The 16,207-nt window shown below is 32.2% G+C and overlaps 1 protein-coding gene across 1 annotated transcript; it reads left to right on the plus strand.

The window, feature by feature from the left end:
• The first annotated feature begins 7,303 nt into the window (after positions 1-7,303).
• LOC124938120 (trigger factor-like protein TIG, Chloroplastic) lies at positions 7,304-15,612 on the plus strand. Its single transcript, XM_047478497.1, has 13 exons — positions 7,304-7,736; positions 7,806-7,889; positions 8,101-8,229; positions 8,558-8,646; positions 9,660-9,843; positions 10,111-10,201; positions 11,178-11,332; positions 12,088-12,180; positions 12,273-12,365; positions 13,190-13,270; positions 13,795-13,944; positions 14,071-14,166; positions 15,197-15,612. The coding sequence occupies exons 1-13, from the start codon at positions 7,428-7,430 to the stop codon at positions 15,272-15,274; spliced, it is 1,632 nt and encodes a 543-aa protein (XP_047334453.1). The 5' UTR covers positions 7,304-7,427; the 3' UTR covers positions 15,275-15,612.
• The last annotated feature ends 595 nt before the right edge of the window (positions 15,613-16,207 follow it).

Genomic DNA, 16,207 nt, shown 5'->3' on the forward strand with positions numbered 1-16,207 from the left:
CGCCTTATTTGGTAGTGGCGGGGGTGGAACCTATGAACATTAGTGAAGCGGCTGGATGCATAAGGGAAGTGCACGTTTATGGAAGATCGGTGCCGCAACTGACATAAAATTTCCCCTTGTGTTTAAGTATGTCACCGTGCAGAACTTCTGCTTGCTCAGATATTCTTTCTTGGAACTGAGGTTTATTACTCAGTCATTTGCTTTCCTATAGTCAAGCTAAGGCTCTTACTAGATCTCTCTCCATTCATGGTGTTCCCTCTCAGGTCTTTTCGTACTTGTGAACTTGAAGACAGAAGCTTGATTGATTTGGATTCGAATAGAAAGTGACTCCAGATATTCATGAGGAACTGAGGTTTATTACTTTTTAAGTAAGTACGTAAGCGCTTCTTTCTCCAAAACCTCTCTTGTTGATTTTATTCTTGGCTTCGTTTGACTTTCAACTATGCACATGGCATTCGATGCAGCGGATTCGAGAGCAGATTAATGATAAATAGAGATTTATATAGAGATTTATCTTGTGACTCGGCACTAAGGGAAGGGCCGGGCCCGGAGAAAACTGCCTATCTATCCATTGCTTACTATTAGGAATAAATATATAATACTCTCTCTAAGTCAATAAACAAATAAACCCACTTGGCAGCAAATAAACAAACCACTTTGACACTTTAGTAAATCTCCACTACATCCACTTGCATGATTTACACCTCTTGCATGCCCTCCACCTAGAACCCCAGCTCCTTAGGCCCCATTACCATTTTTCATTAAGAATTAAGAAAATTCAATTCTCTCTATTAGCAAGGTTTAGCAACCTTGAGGAAAAGCAAGTATCTAGCATATAAGGAAGGATAGTCAACTATAACAAAGATCATTTTTTTTAACCAATTTCGAAATTAAGGCAAGGTCTTTTCTAAACTCACTTTTATAACCCAAATACAACCCAAATACAGTTATATACCATGATTTATAAAATATATACCGTCTTTATGAAACTCAAACCCTTATAAGTTATGCATATATAGTGGCCTTTTATGGATGAACATGAATTGACGAAAAAAGGGAGGAGGCTGGCCAAGGTGAGCTCTAGTCAGCTGAATTCAAAATATTGGCTGATTATTATGGGACCAGAGTTTCTAGCATGAACTCTAGTTACTGCTGCCCAAACTGAAAGATGGTCCAAACAGGTCAAGGGTGTTTTTAGGGATGAACTCCTAATTCTGCCTAACCAAATACGGCTCAAACAGATTCTTTGCCTTCAAGATCAACTCTGAATGGTTTAGGATCAAAATACGGCTTAAGATGTGACTGTACAGACCCCATGAAATCACTTTTTCAAACATGTCATTGATATTTATAAACTGATTATTTTCTCTTTAAATGATGAACAATTTTTATGCATATGCATCTCTTTTAAAAACAAAGTATTCCAACATGTTTTAAATACTTAATTGCTTGCTGAGTCACTATGTTTGTATGGTATAAGTACACAACCTTAACTTTTATGTACTGGAAGGATTGAGTCTTAGAGGGGAGCAAGCTGATGGAAATGAGTGTGGGAGGAGGGACCAAGACTGATGGGATTAACTCGTCTTTTTGTATAATCACTTAGCTTATATTTTTGGGTCTTACTTGATGTCTAATGATAATACTTGTATAGAATCATCACAGTTGTGATGGAGTATAGCTTATTTTGTTATAGTTTCTTTTGGAGGTATTGAGAAGCATGTATATATATGAATTATATGTTAAACATAATAGATGAGTAGAGATGTTTCAACCATCATAATCAAAATCTGTTGGAATTAAACTAACTAGGAAGATCCATGTGCGATGCACACGGATAAAAATATAATGTTACAACGTTCCACGTTCATCAAATTTGGTGTTGAATTAAAAATATAAAGTGTTATTAGCCTAGTTGGTTAAAGAGTTATATTTTTTTTTGTTAGGTTGCGAGTTCAAAACATACCTATAATATTTTTAATTTTATTTTTAACTGTTTTATGTTTATGGGCGGGTCAACCCAGAATCCGACACAAATATCCATTACTCTCACATATGTATCCAAATTAACCACAACTCTCGACCCGACAATCTGGACACTTTCAAAATTAAACATCATTATATATATATATATATATATATATATATATATATATATATATATATATATTTCATTAATTAAATGGAAATAAGAATTTGGACAAATTTAATTCAAATGAAATTCATACAAAATTCAAATATGAATTAAGATGAAATTTAATCTAAATAAAATAATACCAAATTCAAATGTGAATTAATAGTGAAATTTAATCCAAATGAAATTCACACCAAATTTAAATGTGAATTAAAGTGAAATTTAATTGAAATAAAAGTGAATTTGTTAATTATTTAATTAACGTTAATTCATTGAATGAGATAATTAACATGATTGAATACATTCAATATTGTTCATTGTAACAATTATGAGTTTATTGCTAGTAGCAGTTGAAACTATGTGAAGATGAAAAATGAACATATAAGAAATGTCAGCAATTGGATGATAAATTAGTGGCCGTTAGATTAAAGAATTGATGAATGATTTTAGAGTTTAATTTTTAACTATATATATCTCTTCACTTTAATTTCTATCAACATATCATTTTATCATTTTATCACTTCTCACTCAGAAATTCCAAATATTCTTTCATTATCTTTGTGAGTGTTTTCGAATTCTTCACTCGACATTTTTCTGCTAAAATCCAGTGATAGTTCAGGTACGTTGGTCAAGTTCGTTATTTAGTAATTTTAGTGTAGAAACACTACTAGATTCGTTATAACTTGGGAGACAGTCATCTGGGATAAGCTCCAACACAAACGGGAGACGATGAAATCATTTTAAATGAAACATGTCTAACACATGCCTCAAATCAATATTATATTCTGATGATTTCATTTTTTTTACATTGTACTTTAATTAATTTATTTGTAACATTTTTCTTTTATATATTTTCTGTTTATTTAAAGACAGTAATACTAACAAAATCGTCATCAATCAAATGTTTTCTCACAAAGTTGTGTAAATATATAATTGCTACAATTATACATGTTTGAAATTTTATAGAAATTCTACAATAATTCTCAAAAAATCCGTCATTTTTTTCATACTAACAAATGAAAGTTCGATTGTAATCCTTAAGTATGAGTGTAGATTCAATGTGATTCAAATAATTTTACAAATTCTGTCTTAGACATTCTTTTTATTTTTAGAAAAGTCCAATTTATTAAGATATTCAAGTGTAGGGATGACAATAGGACGGGGAATGCATTTATCATCTCCGCCCCGTTTTACTTTTGATATTTTTTTTTACTATCATCCCTGCCATGTTTGGTTTATACTATATTCTCTAAAAAATATATAAACAAATTTTTAATACAATATATATTATAATATATTGAAATTTTATATTATTATAAATAAACTCAAAACTTTTATAAAATATAATGAATAAATATATTGGTGTTTTTATATATTTAATTGTGTTTATGATGTTCAGATAATCGGGGCAGGCTGAAGACACAAATATCATCCTGCCTCATCCCTAGTCAACTACCAGTCAAATCGGAGAAAAACCGCCTAAACATGACAATTCGATTCGATTACTCATGGACGGTTTAGAATTGTCATCCTTATTTAAGGGAACAAATCTACTAATTCACAAACAATCTCCTGTGTGTAATTTTTCCCAATTTTGAAGTGTAGACACATAGGGGACGACTTATCTCAAAGAGATCTGCATTCAAGTGTGCTCATTCCTTTTTTTTAGATTTGTCTCAAGATGCAGTAGAATATTTGCACCAACTTTTAAGATTAACAAGACATTTTTTAATCTTTATTTTAATCTTTATTTGAAAGTGAATTTTGTTGGAATTAAACTAATTTTATTAATTAAATATAAATGATATTTGGACAAATAAAATTTACACCAAATTCAAATGTGAATTAGTGATGAAATTTAATCCAAATAAAATTCAACCAAATTCAAATGTGAATTAATTGTAAAATTAATTCAAATGAAATTTACATGAAATTCAAATGTGAATTAGAGTGAAATTAATCCAAATGAAATTCACATCAAATTCAAATGTGAATTAAGATGAAATTTAATCCAAATGAAATTCACATCAAATTGATTGTGAATTAAATTTGTTAATTGTTACAATTAACAAATGATGATAATTGCTACTATAACTACAAAATACTTATTGTTGGATGAACTTGCAAGGATGATGAAAAGGCAAACAATGATAACTGTTGGATGAATGTATGATGAATTAGTGGTTGTTGATTAAAAATTGATTATGAGTTTAATTTTCAACTATAAATATCCCTTCACGTATTCCTCAAACATATTATCTTATCACTTCTCACTCTAGAATTTAAAAGTCTTTCTTTATTCTTGTGTTCTTCGAGTATCTTGACTCGATCATTTATGTGCGAAACCAAGTGATTGTGATTTAAATACTTTTATCTAGTTCGTTGTTGTAGTGGTTTTTCTGTGCTAAATCATTGCAAGTTCCGTTGTACCTTGTGAAGTAGCCACCGATGAAACTATTTTAAGGGAACTGTGATTCCACATAGGGGTGAGCATAATTTGGGTTTACCCAAACCCAACCCTAACCCAAACCCAAAATATTAATTTGGGTTTGTTAATATGGGTTGGGTTGAGTATGAGTTGGGTTGAGTTTAATTTGGGTTGGGTTAGGGTTACATTTTCTATTATTAATCCAATATAAACTAATCATCTTCCAACTTTAAGTCGAACACATTTTTGACATGTTTAACACGTTTTTCACACATTTAACACGTTTTTAATATCTCTAACACGTTTCACACTAATAACACGTTTTTCACACATTTAACACGTTTTTCACACATTTAACACGTTTTTAATATCTTTAACACGTTTCACACCAATAACACGTTTTTCACACATTTAACACGTTTTTCATACATTTAACACGTTTTTCAAACGTTTAACACGTTTTCACATTTTTGACACGTTTAATACGTTTTTGACATGTTTAACACATTTTCACAATAATAACACGTTTTTCATGTTTTTGTCACGTTTAACACGTTTTTGACATATTTAATACGTTTAACGCGTTTTTGACAAGTTTAACACGTTTTTTTTACGTTTTTAGCACGTTTAACACGTTTTTAACATAATTAACACGTTAACACGTTTTTGATAAGTTTAACACGATTTTCACGTTTTTGGCACGTTTAACACGTTTTGACATTTTAACACATTTTTGACACGTTTAACATATTTTCACACGTTTAACATGTTTTTCACGTTTTTGGCATGTTTAACACGTTTTTGACATATTTGACATATTTTTCACATGTTAACACGTTTTTCACATTTTTGGCATGTTTAACATGTTTTCCCACATTTTTGGCACATTTTTACGTTTTTGGCACGTTTAACACATTTTTGACATTATAACATGTTTTTGCACATTTAACATATTTTTGACATGTTTAATATATTTTTTACACATTAACACGGTTTTGATAAGTTTTAACACATTTTGGTCACGTTTTTGGCATGTTTAACACGTTTTTGGCACGTTTAACACATTTTTCACGTTTTGACATGTCAAACGTGTGAAAAACGTATTAAATGTGTCAAAATGTGAGAAATATGTTAAACATGTCAAAAACGTGTCAAAATATGCCAAAAATATGGAAAACGTGTCAAAACGTGTTAAACGTGCCAAAAACGTGAAAAACATGTGAAAAACGTATTAAACATGTTAAAAACGTGTTAAACGTATTAAAAATGTGAAAAATGTGAAATACATGTTAAACGTGTCAAAACGTATTAAATGTGTCAAAAACGTGAAAAACGTATCAAAATGTGTTAAATGTGTCATAATCGTGAAAATGTGTCAAAAACATTTTAAACGTGTTAAACATGTTAAAACATGAAAACAATGTCCAGTGTGTCAAAATGTGTTAAATGTGCCAAAAACATGTTAAACGTGTCAAAAACGTGTTAAACATGTGAAAAACGTATTAAACGTATTAAACGCATTAAACGTGAAAAACGTGTCAAAAACTTGTCAGAACATGTCAAAAGCGTAGAAAACGTGTTAAACGTGTCGAAACATATTAAACGTGAAAAACGTGTGAAAATTTGTTATACGTGTCAAAAATGTGAAAAACATGTTAAACGTGAAAAATGTGTCAAAATGTGTTATATGAGTCGTAATCGTGAAAAACGTGTCTAACGTATCAAAAACGTGTTAAACATGCCAAAAATATGAAAAACGTGTTCAACGTATCAAAAATGTGTTAAACATGTCAAAAACGTGTTAAACGTGTCAAAAACGTGTTAAACGTATGAAAAACGTATTAAACATGTCAAAAACGTGAAAAACGTGTTAAACATTTCAAAACGTGTCAAAAACGTGAAAAATGTGAAAAACGTGTAAAACATGTTCAAAACGTGTTAAACGAATAAAAATGTGTTAAATGAGTCAAATACATGTTAAATGAAAAAATAAAAATAAAATAATTTGGGTTACCCAACTCATATTAGTAAATAATATGGGTTGAATTATGGGTTGTGTAAATTTAATTTGGGTTGAATATGGATTAGGTAATACGGGTTGGGTTTACCCGTTTGCTCACCCCTAATTCCACATGTCTCGAAGTAAACGAGAAGATTTTTCTTCATCTCTTAAATAATCTGTTGTATCTGTTCTATTATCATTGTATTGTATTCATATATTATTTACGTATAGTAGTTACGAGATAAGATTACCAATAAATTTATTCCACGATTTCTCAACTACAAGCTTAGAAGACGGTTCATAATTTAAAACGCTCAAATTTTGAGAATATGGAGGTGTAATAATTTTACCATATAACTTCGTGATAATGGATAAGTGATGAACCCACCTCGTCTATTACTCCAAGTTATGTGTTCCAAGATTAAAGAGTTTGTGGAAGTTAATTAAGTTTTGAATCCATAATCAATTGAGGGTTTAGTTTTGAAAATCTAATAAACAAAGAAATTCATAATAAACAATTCCTCTAGATAGGTTGATCACAAAATCACACTAGAAAATGAATAACCCAAAAGAAATAAAGTTTTATTTGCAGCTTGTCGGAGAAAACCCTACAAAAGCAATTCTTTATTTGAAATCACTTCTTCTTCTACTCTCTGTAAAACAGCTAGAGTTGCTGTAATGTGAAAATCACTCTCTTTTATCTATTCTAATGCCTTAAGAAGAAAAAGATGTTACCTTTCCATGAATTGAAAACCTGGGCATGAGTCAAAAGTAGCGCAAACCATATCCATAACCGTCCCTTCTTTATCTCTCTCAACCTTCCAACTAAATCATCGGCAGATACTTGCCGGAGTAAGAAAAAAATGGAGCTTTGCAGCTCTGCTACGATACCCGCGCTCCGACCACTCAAACCCACCAATTTCTCTCCTTCGTCCTCTCTCTTTCTCTCCGGTTCTCCACTCCCACCTAAATTTACATGTTTTGGAACCAAAAGAATATGCATATCACATACGTCGTCTTCTCTTTACCGACAATTCCCTGTTCAGCTGCTACAGCCTCTGAGAACTCGAATTCGCTCTATGGCTGCTGCATCGCCAGCTTCTTACAATACCATCGAAGACAAGCTTCCAGCTAGTCTTGGGGTTACGGAGAGAGAAGAACCCAATTCCAGAGTGAGTTAAATGAAGAATTGCTTCATTAGGGCTATTTATTAACGTATTTTGATTTGAATATCTTGCCAGATGAGATTGAACGTTGAGGTACCTCCTGCTGTGTGCGAGGATTGTTACAAAAGGGTCTTAAATGAGTTCATGAAGCAAGCAAAGGTATTCTTGTTCATGCATTACTTTTGTTCTGCATAATTAAGTTGGGTCTTTATGCATTTAAGTTGCTAATTTCTGGTATGATTTTGCTGGAAAATCAATTTGAATCTTCTGATATTTGAATTTGGCTTTTGTTGTGTTTGATATTCAATATTTTCATGTTATGCTACATCATTTTGTAAGATTTTTACCCTTTTTCATTATTGGTTTGCAGATACCAGGATTTCGTCCTGGGAAGAAAGTCCCGGAAAATGTATTAATAAGTTATATAGGACAGGATAATATCCGGAAGGCCACAATTGAATCTATTTTAAAGAGAACCCTTCCACATGCCGTTTCTTCTGTATGCTTTCTATTCTTTTCATTCTTTATGTCAGTCAATTCGTATTTTCCGCGATGAATGAAACTACCTTAATATTGAATAATTTGACTTCTTTCCATGTGTGTTGAGTATACTAGCATTCAAAGTGAAACCTGCCTTCACAAACTTATGCAGTTTATTGTCGCAAAAATATCTATTTTAAATGAAAAAGCGTCTCACTTTTAAAAAACAAAAGATAAACTATCAATTTCTATACATGTGGTATTAGTCCCAAAAAACTATGGGTTTATCTCATTTTACTTGTTTGCAATGTTCAATTTTCTTGATCTGATGTTGTTGTATTGCTTAGGTAACCGGAAAGGCCTTGAAAGACTCTATTCGAATAGCTTCTAATTTCTCTGACATGGAAGAAGCCTATTTAAATCAGAATTCTCTTAGGTATATTATCATTTATCTTCTCTCTGAATTTGAACTCTCTTGTGTTTCCAGTATCTCTGTTGTGGAAATTTACTCTCTAGTTGCTTATCATTGATCAAGTTTAAGAGGGAAAATTCCAAGTTTCTTCTGTTAACCTAGAAAACATAGAGAAGCTAGTTCCTTTACATGAATTCCATACAAACTACATATTTAATTGTACTATATGTAATTGGAGTCAAAAGGAGAAAAAATGTGAGTGAGACTTACAATTAACTTTTCTTTTTAGCATAGAGTCTAGTAGGAGAGTGTCACATGGTCACAGTGATTCAAGAAGTACATAGAGTTACCCTAGCCTTGCGTGTAGAGAATTATATCTCTTGGTAAATTAACGATAACAGCCTCAGAGCCAGCTGGTCACTAGATTACTTTAGAAGTTGTTATGTGACTTGGCATAAGTTATTATGACCTGCCTATTTAGGAGGAGCAACCCACTGCTCAGTCGTTATGAAATGAATGGAGTAGTCTGTATCCTCCTCCTATCAATCTAAGTCTCATCTCCTTCTCTTGGTCTCATCTTCTCGCTATATTTCATAATATATGAGCTACTACTGTTTTTATTACAAGGGCTACCAATCCAGCATGGCTTCTGTTAGTGTATATTATATAATAATAATAAGATAATAATATATTATATAATATAATGATACATTATATACACTAACAGTTTCATTGAACAACGTCCATGTTATGTGTTCAAGACTTGATATTGACATTGTTTGTATTATTAGAAGTCGAATTCAAAACAAATCTATTAATACAAACTTTAGCATATATATTTTTTATCTTATATATAGTTGTCAGTTCAGTCTCTCTTATCTTTCTTATTGTGCTGAGAGCTGAGAAAAATGTGCTTGACTAAAGGTCTGAATGTCAGCTTGGATCTCTTAAACAAACAGACGGAGGTTTATTGCGAATGCTTATGCTACTTCATGTCTTTAGGTGAATAATCCTTTGTGATATGACTTGTGATTTAGGTATGATGTCATTGTTGATGTGGCACCAGAAGTCAAATGGATCCCTGAGGATGGTTACAAGAATTTGAATATTGTAGTTGAGATAGACAGTGACATAGAAGCTGACAAAGCTGCAGAGAGAGAGTTAAGGCGGCGCTATAAATCTCTAGGTGTTCTAAGAATTGTAATTGACAGGGGCCTACAGGTAAATACATAGAAGTTTCTGTTATCAGATTTGTGCCAAATATCTCTCTCCTTCATTCTGCAGATAGATTTTAGATCTCACTGGAGTTCCTCCTTTAGATAGTAATTACAATATTTTTTTGTTTTTCTTTTCTATCCATGATATTAGTTGTATTCATTTGAGCTTCTAAATGTAACTGAAGTTTCGTTGGGACTCACGCTTTCGTAGCAGTCAAGTGTACACATTTCTCTGACCAGTATGCTCGATTCAAATGTGATGGTTTTGCAGATTGGTGATGTTGCTATCCTCAATATATCAGCAACAACAAGTGGTGAAGATGAATCAAAGATTGAAACTATTCCAGCTGCAGAAACTAAAGGTTTGTTCCTCTACAGTCTAAGCTGATGCTTTTGTGCTTCCATATCAGGAATGTGCTGCCATTATCATCTGATTTTCATGCTTTTAAAATGAGACTAAACATGTTGAACAAAATTATCCACATATTGTGGGAGGGAGGGAATAATAATAAATATTGTTATCCTCTTTTTAGTTCATTTAAGACTACGGAAAGAATTTGTAAACAATCTACTGAACACATCATTGCTAAATACAAATCCCTAAATGGCTGCTTGCTGGTACCAGAATAATTTGATACGTTTAGACATTAAGATATGTTCTTTTTCCATACTTTCTTCTTTTGAAGAAAATTGTTGCGATATTTGACAATATAATATAGATTAGAATATATTTTGCTATAATACTATTATGATATGATTGATTATAATTATAGTTGATTAAGATATTATTACCTTATGTTAGAGGTATTATAAGTAGATGATGTGTGTTGTAACTGAACAAAATTCTCAATAACACAACTTCCTCGTTTCTGTACATGGTATTACAATTTGAGTCTTTCACAGCCTCCACATTAGTCGGCATAGTTATCGGCGGGAGGGCCTCAACGGTCGAGTTAGTTTGCTTCTCATCTCATTGATTTTTTTCTCGATAAAAGAAAATGTCGACCTTTCATTAAATAAAGAAAATAAATCAATGGTATGAACACATGAAATAAAAGCTATTACTAGTTACATTTCTTAAAGAAAGAGAAGAAAATTGCTAAAAACACATTATAGTGCAATGGAGCTAGCCAATTATTATTGTTGAAGTGTCGATGTCCCATTCCATGCAAAGTAACAAATTCTAAATGGAGTTAGCAACTTTGTTCCAGATTCCACTTTGAGTAATAGCACATTCTTGAATCTCCTTTCAATTCTGTTTCTTGCATTTATGGTTGGAACAAAAACTTTATTCGTTTCTTTCATTCCAGATTTAGTAAACACAAGCTTCATTTGCAGGTTTCAATCTTGACACAGAGGATGGAGATAAACTTATTCCTGGATTTCTGGACTCAATAATCGGTATCAAGCAGGCTGAAAGTAGGACTTTCCCCCTCATTTTCCCTGAATCATGGGAAGAAGATAATCTCCGAGGTGTTTGTGCTCAATTCACGGTTTGTTTCTTTCATTCTTGAGAAGTCGTTAGTATTTTGAATATTATTGTTAGCACAAGATAATCCCTAAGTAATAAGTTGATGTATCTGCAAATGACAATTCTCTAAGCAATTTACCCATTATTCAAGTCTTACTGCTGTCAATAAATGACTATTTATTGGACATTTTAACATTAGAACATAAATATAGATGCATATTGTAGACTGGTCGAGCTGGTTCTTGGAAATCTAAACTTTGAGTGAGGGAGTGTTTGATGAAACAGGGAATTAAGTGTGGAATGTTAATACTGAATTTGAAGTATAAAAATAGTTAATAGTGTAAAAAATAAATGTTAGAATAAATTAAATAAAAGATATTTATTTTAATTATTTGATATTTAAGTTTATTTAATAAAACGTGGAACTAATCTCGAGAAAATACTTAAAAGACTATTTTATTTGTATAAAAACGTAATTTGATTAATTTACAGATGTTAAAAATGTCTTTTGTATGCTACTATTATATTACCGAGTCAATTCATTCATAGTTTATTGAATTAATTCAGATTTGTAAATTAATTTAGCTTAGTTTGAGCTAAATTTAATTAATAAAATGATTTTAGGTAATAATTATTAAATACATTTAATTTAATTAAGTACTTAATTATTTAGATTAAGTGATAGGCTGTTAACAATAATATTACACACTTCAGGAGACAATATAACCAAAATAGGGAGATTCATACTATTATCTTTATCCGCATCATTTTCCCCAGGTTGAGTGCAAGGAACTCTTTTACAGAGAACTACCAACTTTGGATGATTCAATTGCAGATAAACTTCTTCGTGGATGCACAACCCTTGGGCAGGTAGGAATTATAAATATAGACTTTTTCTTCAAACTACCATATTATTTCGATCTTAATATATGAAGAACATTTCATGACATGATGATATGCAGGTCAAGGAAGCGATACTACAAAAATGCCTTGAAGTTGAGCAAACTGCCAAGGAACAAATAACAGACAATGCCATTCTTGACCAGCTTTGCAAGGTGACATTTCTTGATTTTTTTTTGGCTTCCAATTCTTCTAGGATTAGATGAATTTAACATATATAGTTGGATGCTATATTTTTATAACTGCATAGCATTTCCAAAATAATTATTTTTTTTGCTGTCACTTGGGGATTAACAACTAGAGTAGTAACCTTAGCTAACAACGAATTTCATATAACCCTAGACTTGGATGAGCTCATCTAGAAACACCATTACACCTAGATTTCTCATCCATATTTGGATATGTGAATTCAGACGGGATCACGTTTGGAAACAATGTGTATCTAAATTTAGTCTGGCCTAGATCCAGATACGCCTAAAAAAAGCTTTGGCAATTGAATTGCTCTTCCGAATGGAGGCGGTGTGTGATTGGGCTAGGTGAGTGATAAAAAAATGAAGAGATCTACAAACTTACCCAAACTATCCAAGATTCATTATATTCTGACATTTCGATCATCAGCATGAGTCGTAGGAAGATGAAGCGATTTTCAGTGTATCTAATTAGTTACTATTTGTAATAGTTTCTGAAAGTTTTGTAACTGGATGATTTTCTAAGTGATTTTCATTCAATAAATATACAAGTTCAACATTTACAAGTATGTGCAGCAAGAATACAAAATAGTGGTGGTTTCCAGTGGTAACTAAAACCCCACTAGTAGGGCCATTATTGTGAGGACTGTTAAATTCTGGGTCCAAATAAATTGTAATGGACAGACAAAATGTATTCTTCTATGTTTCACGGCTAACTCTATTTTTTTGTCCAATATTACCGTTTTTAGAACACACAGTTTAACACTAAAGCCATTGTTATTGTCTTCCAGATGATTGAGGTGGAAGTACCTCAGTCTTTGTTTGAGGAACAAGGGAGGCAGTTTTATGGAGCTAAGCTACTTGAGATTCAGGTAGGTGAAAGGCGAAATTGTCTCTCTTTTCTTTTACTTAAAGTGTGTTTTTAAAAGTGGTTGAATACTGAACTTAAGTGCTGAATTAGTTAAGTGTGGAAAAAGAATGCTAGCTAACCCAAATGATAACATTTGAATTTTAAGTGTTTGATATGTAAGTTGATTTGATATAATGAGGATCTAATGTAAGGAAAGTACTTGCAAATTATTTTACAGTTATAGTGACATAAATTGAATAAATTTTAGGTGTTGAAGTTGTCTTGTATAAACTTCTCATATATTACAAGTCATTCATAACTTATCCAATTAAGCCAAATTTCTTAGTTTAATTTTTTTGAGCCTAATTTGAGCCAAATGAACACAATTAAGTAATTTTATATAATAGTTATCATCAAATAAATATAATTAATTATTTAAAACTAATGATAAGCTTTGTTAAACAAATACGAACTTTTTATATGTAATGTGTTTTCCCAGTATCATAATCAACCTAATATTGAGAACCATTGATTCTTTTGTGGCAGGCAAACGTGAAATTGACTGAAGATCAGTTGGCATCTCTATCAAGTCCAAGGGCGGTAAAAGAGTATTTGGATAACCAAGAGGTTAACATAAAAAATGTAATAAAGCAAAATCTTGCCGTTGGAGATATCTTCAAGCGTGAGAATTTGCAGGTAATGATGTTGGGTTATTAGAGTTCTCTCTTGCCTTGTTTGGTTATGCATAACTGAGAAAAGCTGGCATAAATCACCATCATTTATATCTAAATTTGAGATTTCACGTTCATGAATTCTTTTCAGTTTTCCACGGATGAACTAGTGAAGGAGGTGGAAAATTCCATAGAGGAATTCAAACGCCACAAGCAAGACTATGATGAAGATCGCGTAAAGGACCAGGTTCATTGATGTCATTTTTTTCTTCTGTAAATCAATTTTTTAATTCCACACAATCACAGAATCCACAAATCTATGTGATAGACTGAAGGGAAGACGTTTGTTTCGATACAGCTCTCAAACAAAATCCTAGCGTTAGTAAAAAAACATTAGACCAACAACAAGCCTAGTCCAAATCTCTCATAGCTCATTTTTCAATGGATAATATCCAAAGACCTCACAATCATTTCCCAAACAGAAAACGAACAGGTATTTCAATCCTCCTAAATTGAGTCAAGTTCAAATCATAAAAGCTGACTCTAAAAATCATCTCATTTCATCACCAACATCTAAGAACCAAGACACCCGAGCACTCATTGTTCTTGTAACTTCTACGATCCACACAACAAGATGGATTCCCTTGACTAAGTTGACTTTGTTATTCGTATCGAAACTAGTCAATCTCGCCTTCTTTTTATCATAGTTAATGGAACAACGTAATCTATGCACTTTTTTTCTAGAGATTTACCAATCTTGGTATTTTTCTATGGTTCACTTTCTATGAAACTAGTCTTTTTCACCTTTCTTTCGTTAACCTCATCTTCACCACAGTTAAACTCCCCAAAGCTGACCAGTTTACGCTTCTTTCCCACTCCATATGCAACACATTGGCACCATATGAATACACATAATTTTTGATTTTGTATCTGGAGCCAGACAAGAAACAACAAATAAATTTAAGAATCCAAGTTAGTTTAGTTTCCAAACATAATCTCATCCAAATTCCTTTTTATGATCTAGAACTTATGCATCCAAGTGTTTCCAAAGGTGGCCATTATGTTCCTCCTCATTCTCCTCGTCCAAATCTCTCCCAGCTGCTTCAGCGTTGGCCTCATGGTCCAATTGATGACAATTCTTCTTTTTCAGAATTCATTTTGACCAAGTCAAGAAATAAGAAATAAAACCTAACAATTGCGTAATTGAATTTCCTTGAGCTATAGTAGCGTTGATTGTTCTATAAACATTATATCATTGTTTTGGTTATGTTTTTTAGGTCCAAGAAATACTTGAAGGTTCAAAGGTGCTGGAGTGGTTGAGAGAACATGCAGATATCCAGTATAAGACAAGATAGTGGGAAGAAGCTTTGATCACTGCCATTGTCAAACAATGGAGCTAAAATGGAGAAATGACAGAAGCTTATAACATAATAGTTGGATTCTTGAGTTTTATCAGCAACCATGAAATGAGGGAAGCTGCGGATTTTGAATTGGGCAGCAAAGGTTGGTTTTTTCAGGATTTTCTATCTTCATTCTGTTTTACTTGGAACCGAGATTTGTTAGAACAGGAATGCGTTTAAGCTTTTATTAGAATTAGCCTCCAACTGATCCCAGCTTATTTATGGACCATGTTCAAATACAATTTTATGCATTTCTCCTCTGGTCAATTTCAATTTTCATAAAGCCTTTACTTTACTGCAAACTTCACAAGGAAATTCATATTCATGGTCTTAAAGAGTCCCCTCGGGATTGATAAGCTACTCTCTAGACTCATCTACTATCGCTTGTCTTGGTTTCACGTCATTAAAATCTGATAGACTCTCACGCATATCAATTTTCCTCGTACTTTTTAGTATATATGGACGATATTATTCTCACCACCAATTCTATATTACTTTTTGAATGAAATCATACATCAATTCAATAAACTATTTATTCTCAAGGATTTAGGTCAATTACACTACTTGACATTAAAGCCACTCACACCGAAGATGACTTATTTATTTCTCAATCCAAGTATGTGGATGATATTCTCACTCACGTTAATATGCTTTAAGTAAAGTTATTACACCGCCCATCTCTGTTGGCTCCTCTTTTTACTAAACATGCAAAGTTATTGTACCGCTCATCTCTGTTGGCTCCTCTTTCACTAAACATGATGACGATCATTTGCCTGATCCATTTCTCTGTCGGAGAATGTGGGGGATCTATAATATCTCACTCACACTCGGTCCGAGTTAGCCTTTGATGCTAACCTACTTTCTCAATTCATGCAAACTTTCACCTAA

Source organism: Impatiens glandulifera, chromosome 5 (genome assembly GCF_907164915.1).
Source record: "Impatiens glandulifera chromosome 5, dImpGla2.1, whole genome shotgun sequence".
Lineage (NCBI taxonomy): Eukaryota > Viridiplantae > Streptophyta > Magnoliopsida > Ericales > Balsaminaceae > Impatiens > Impatiens glandulifera.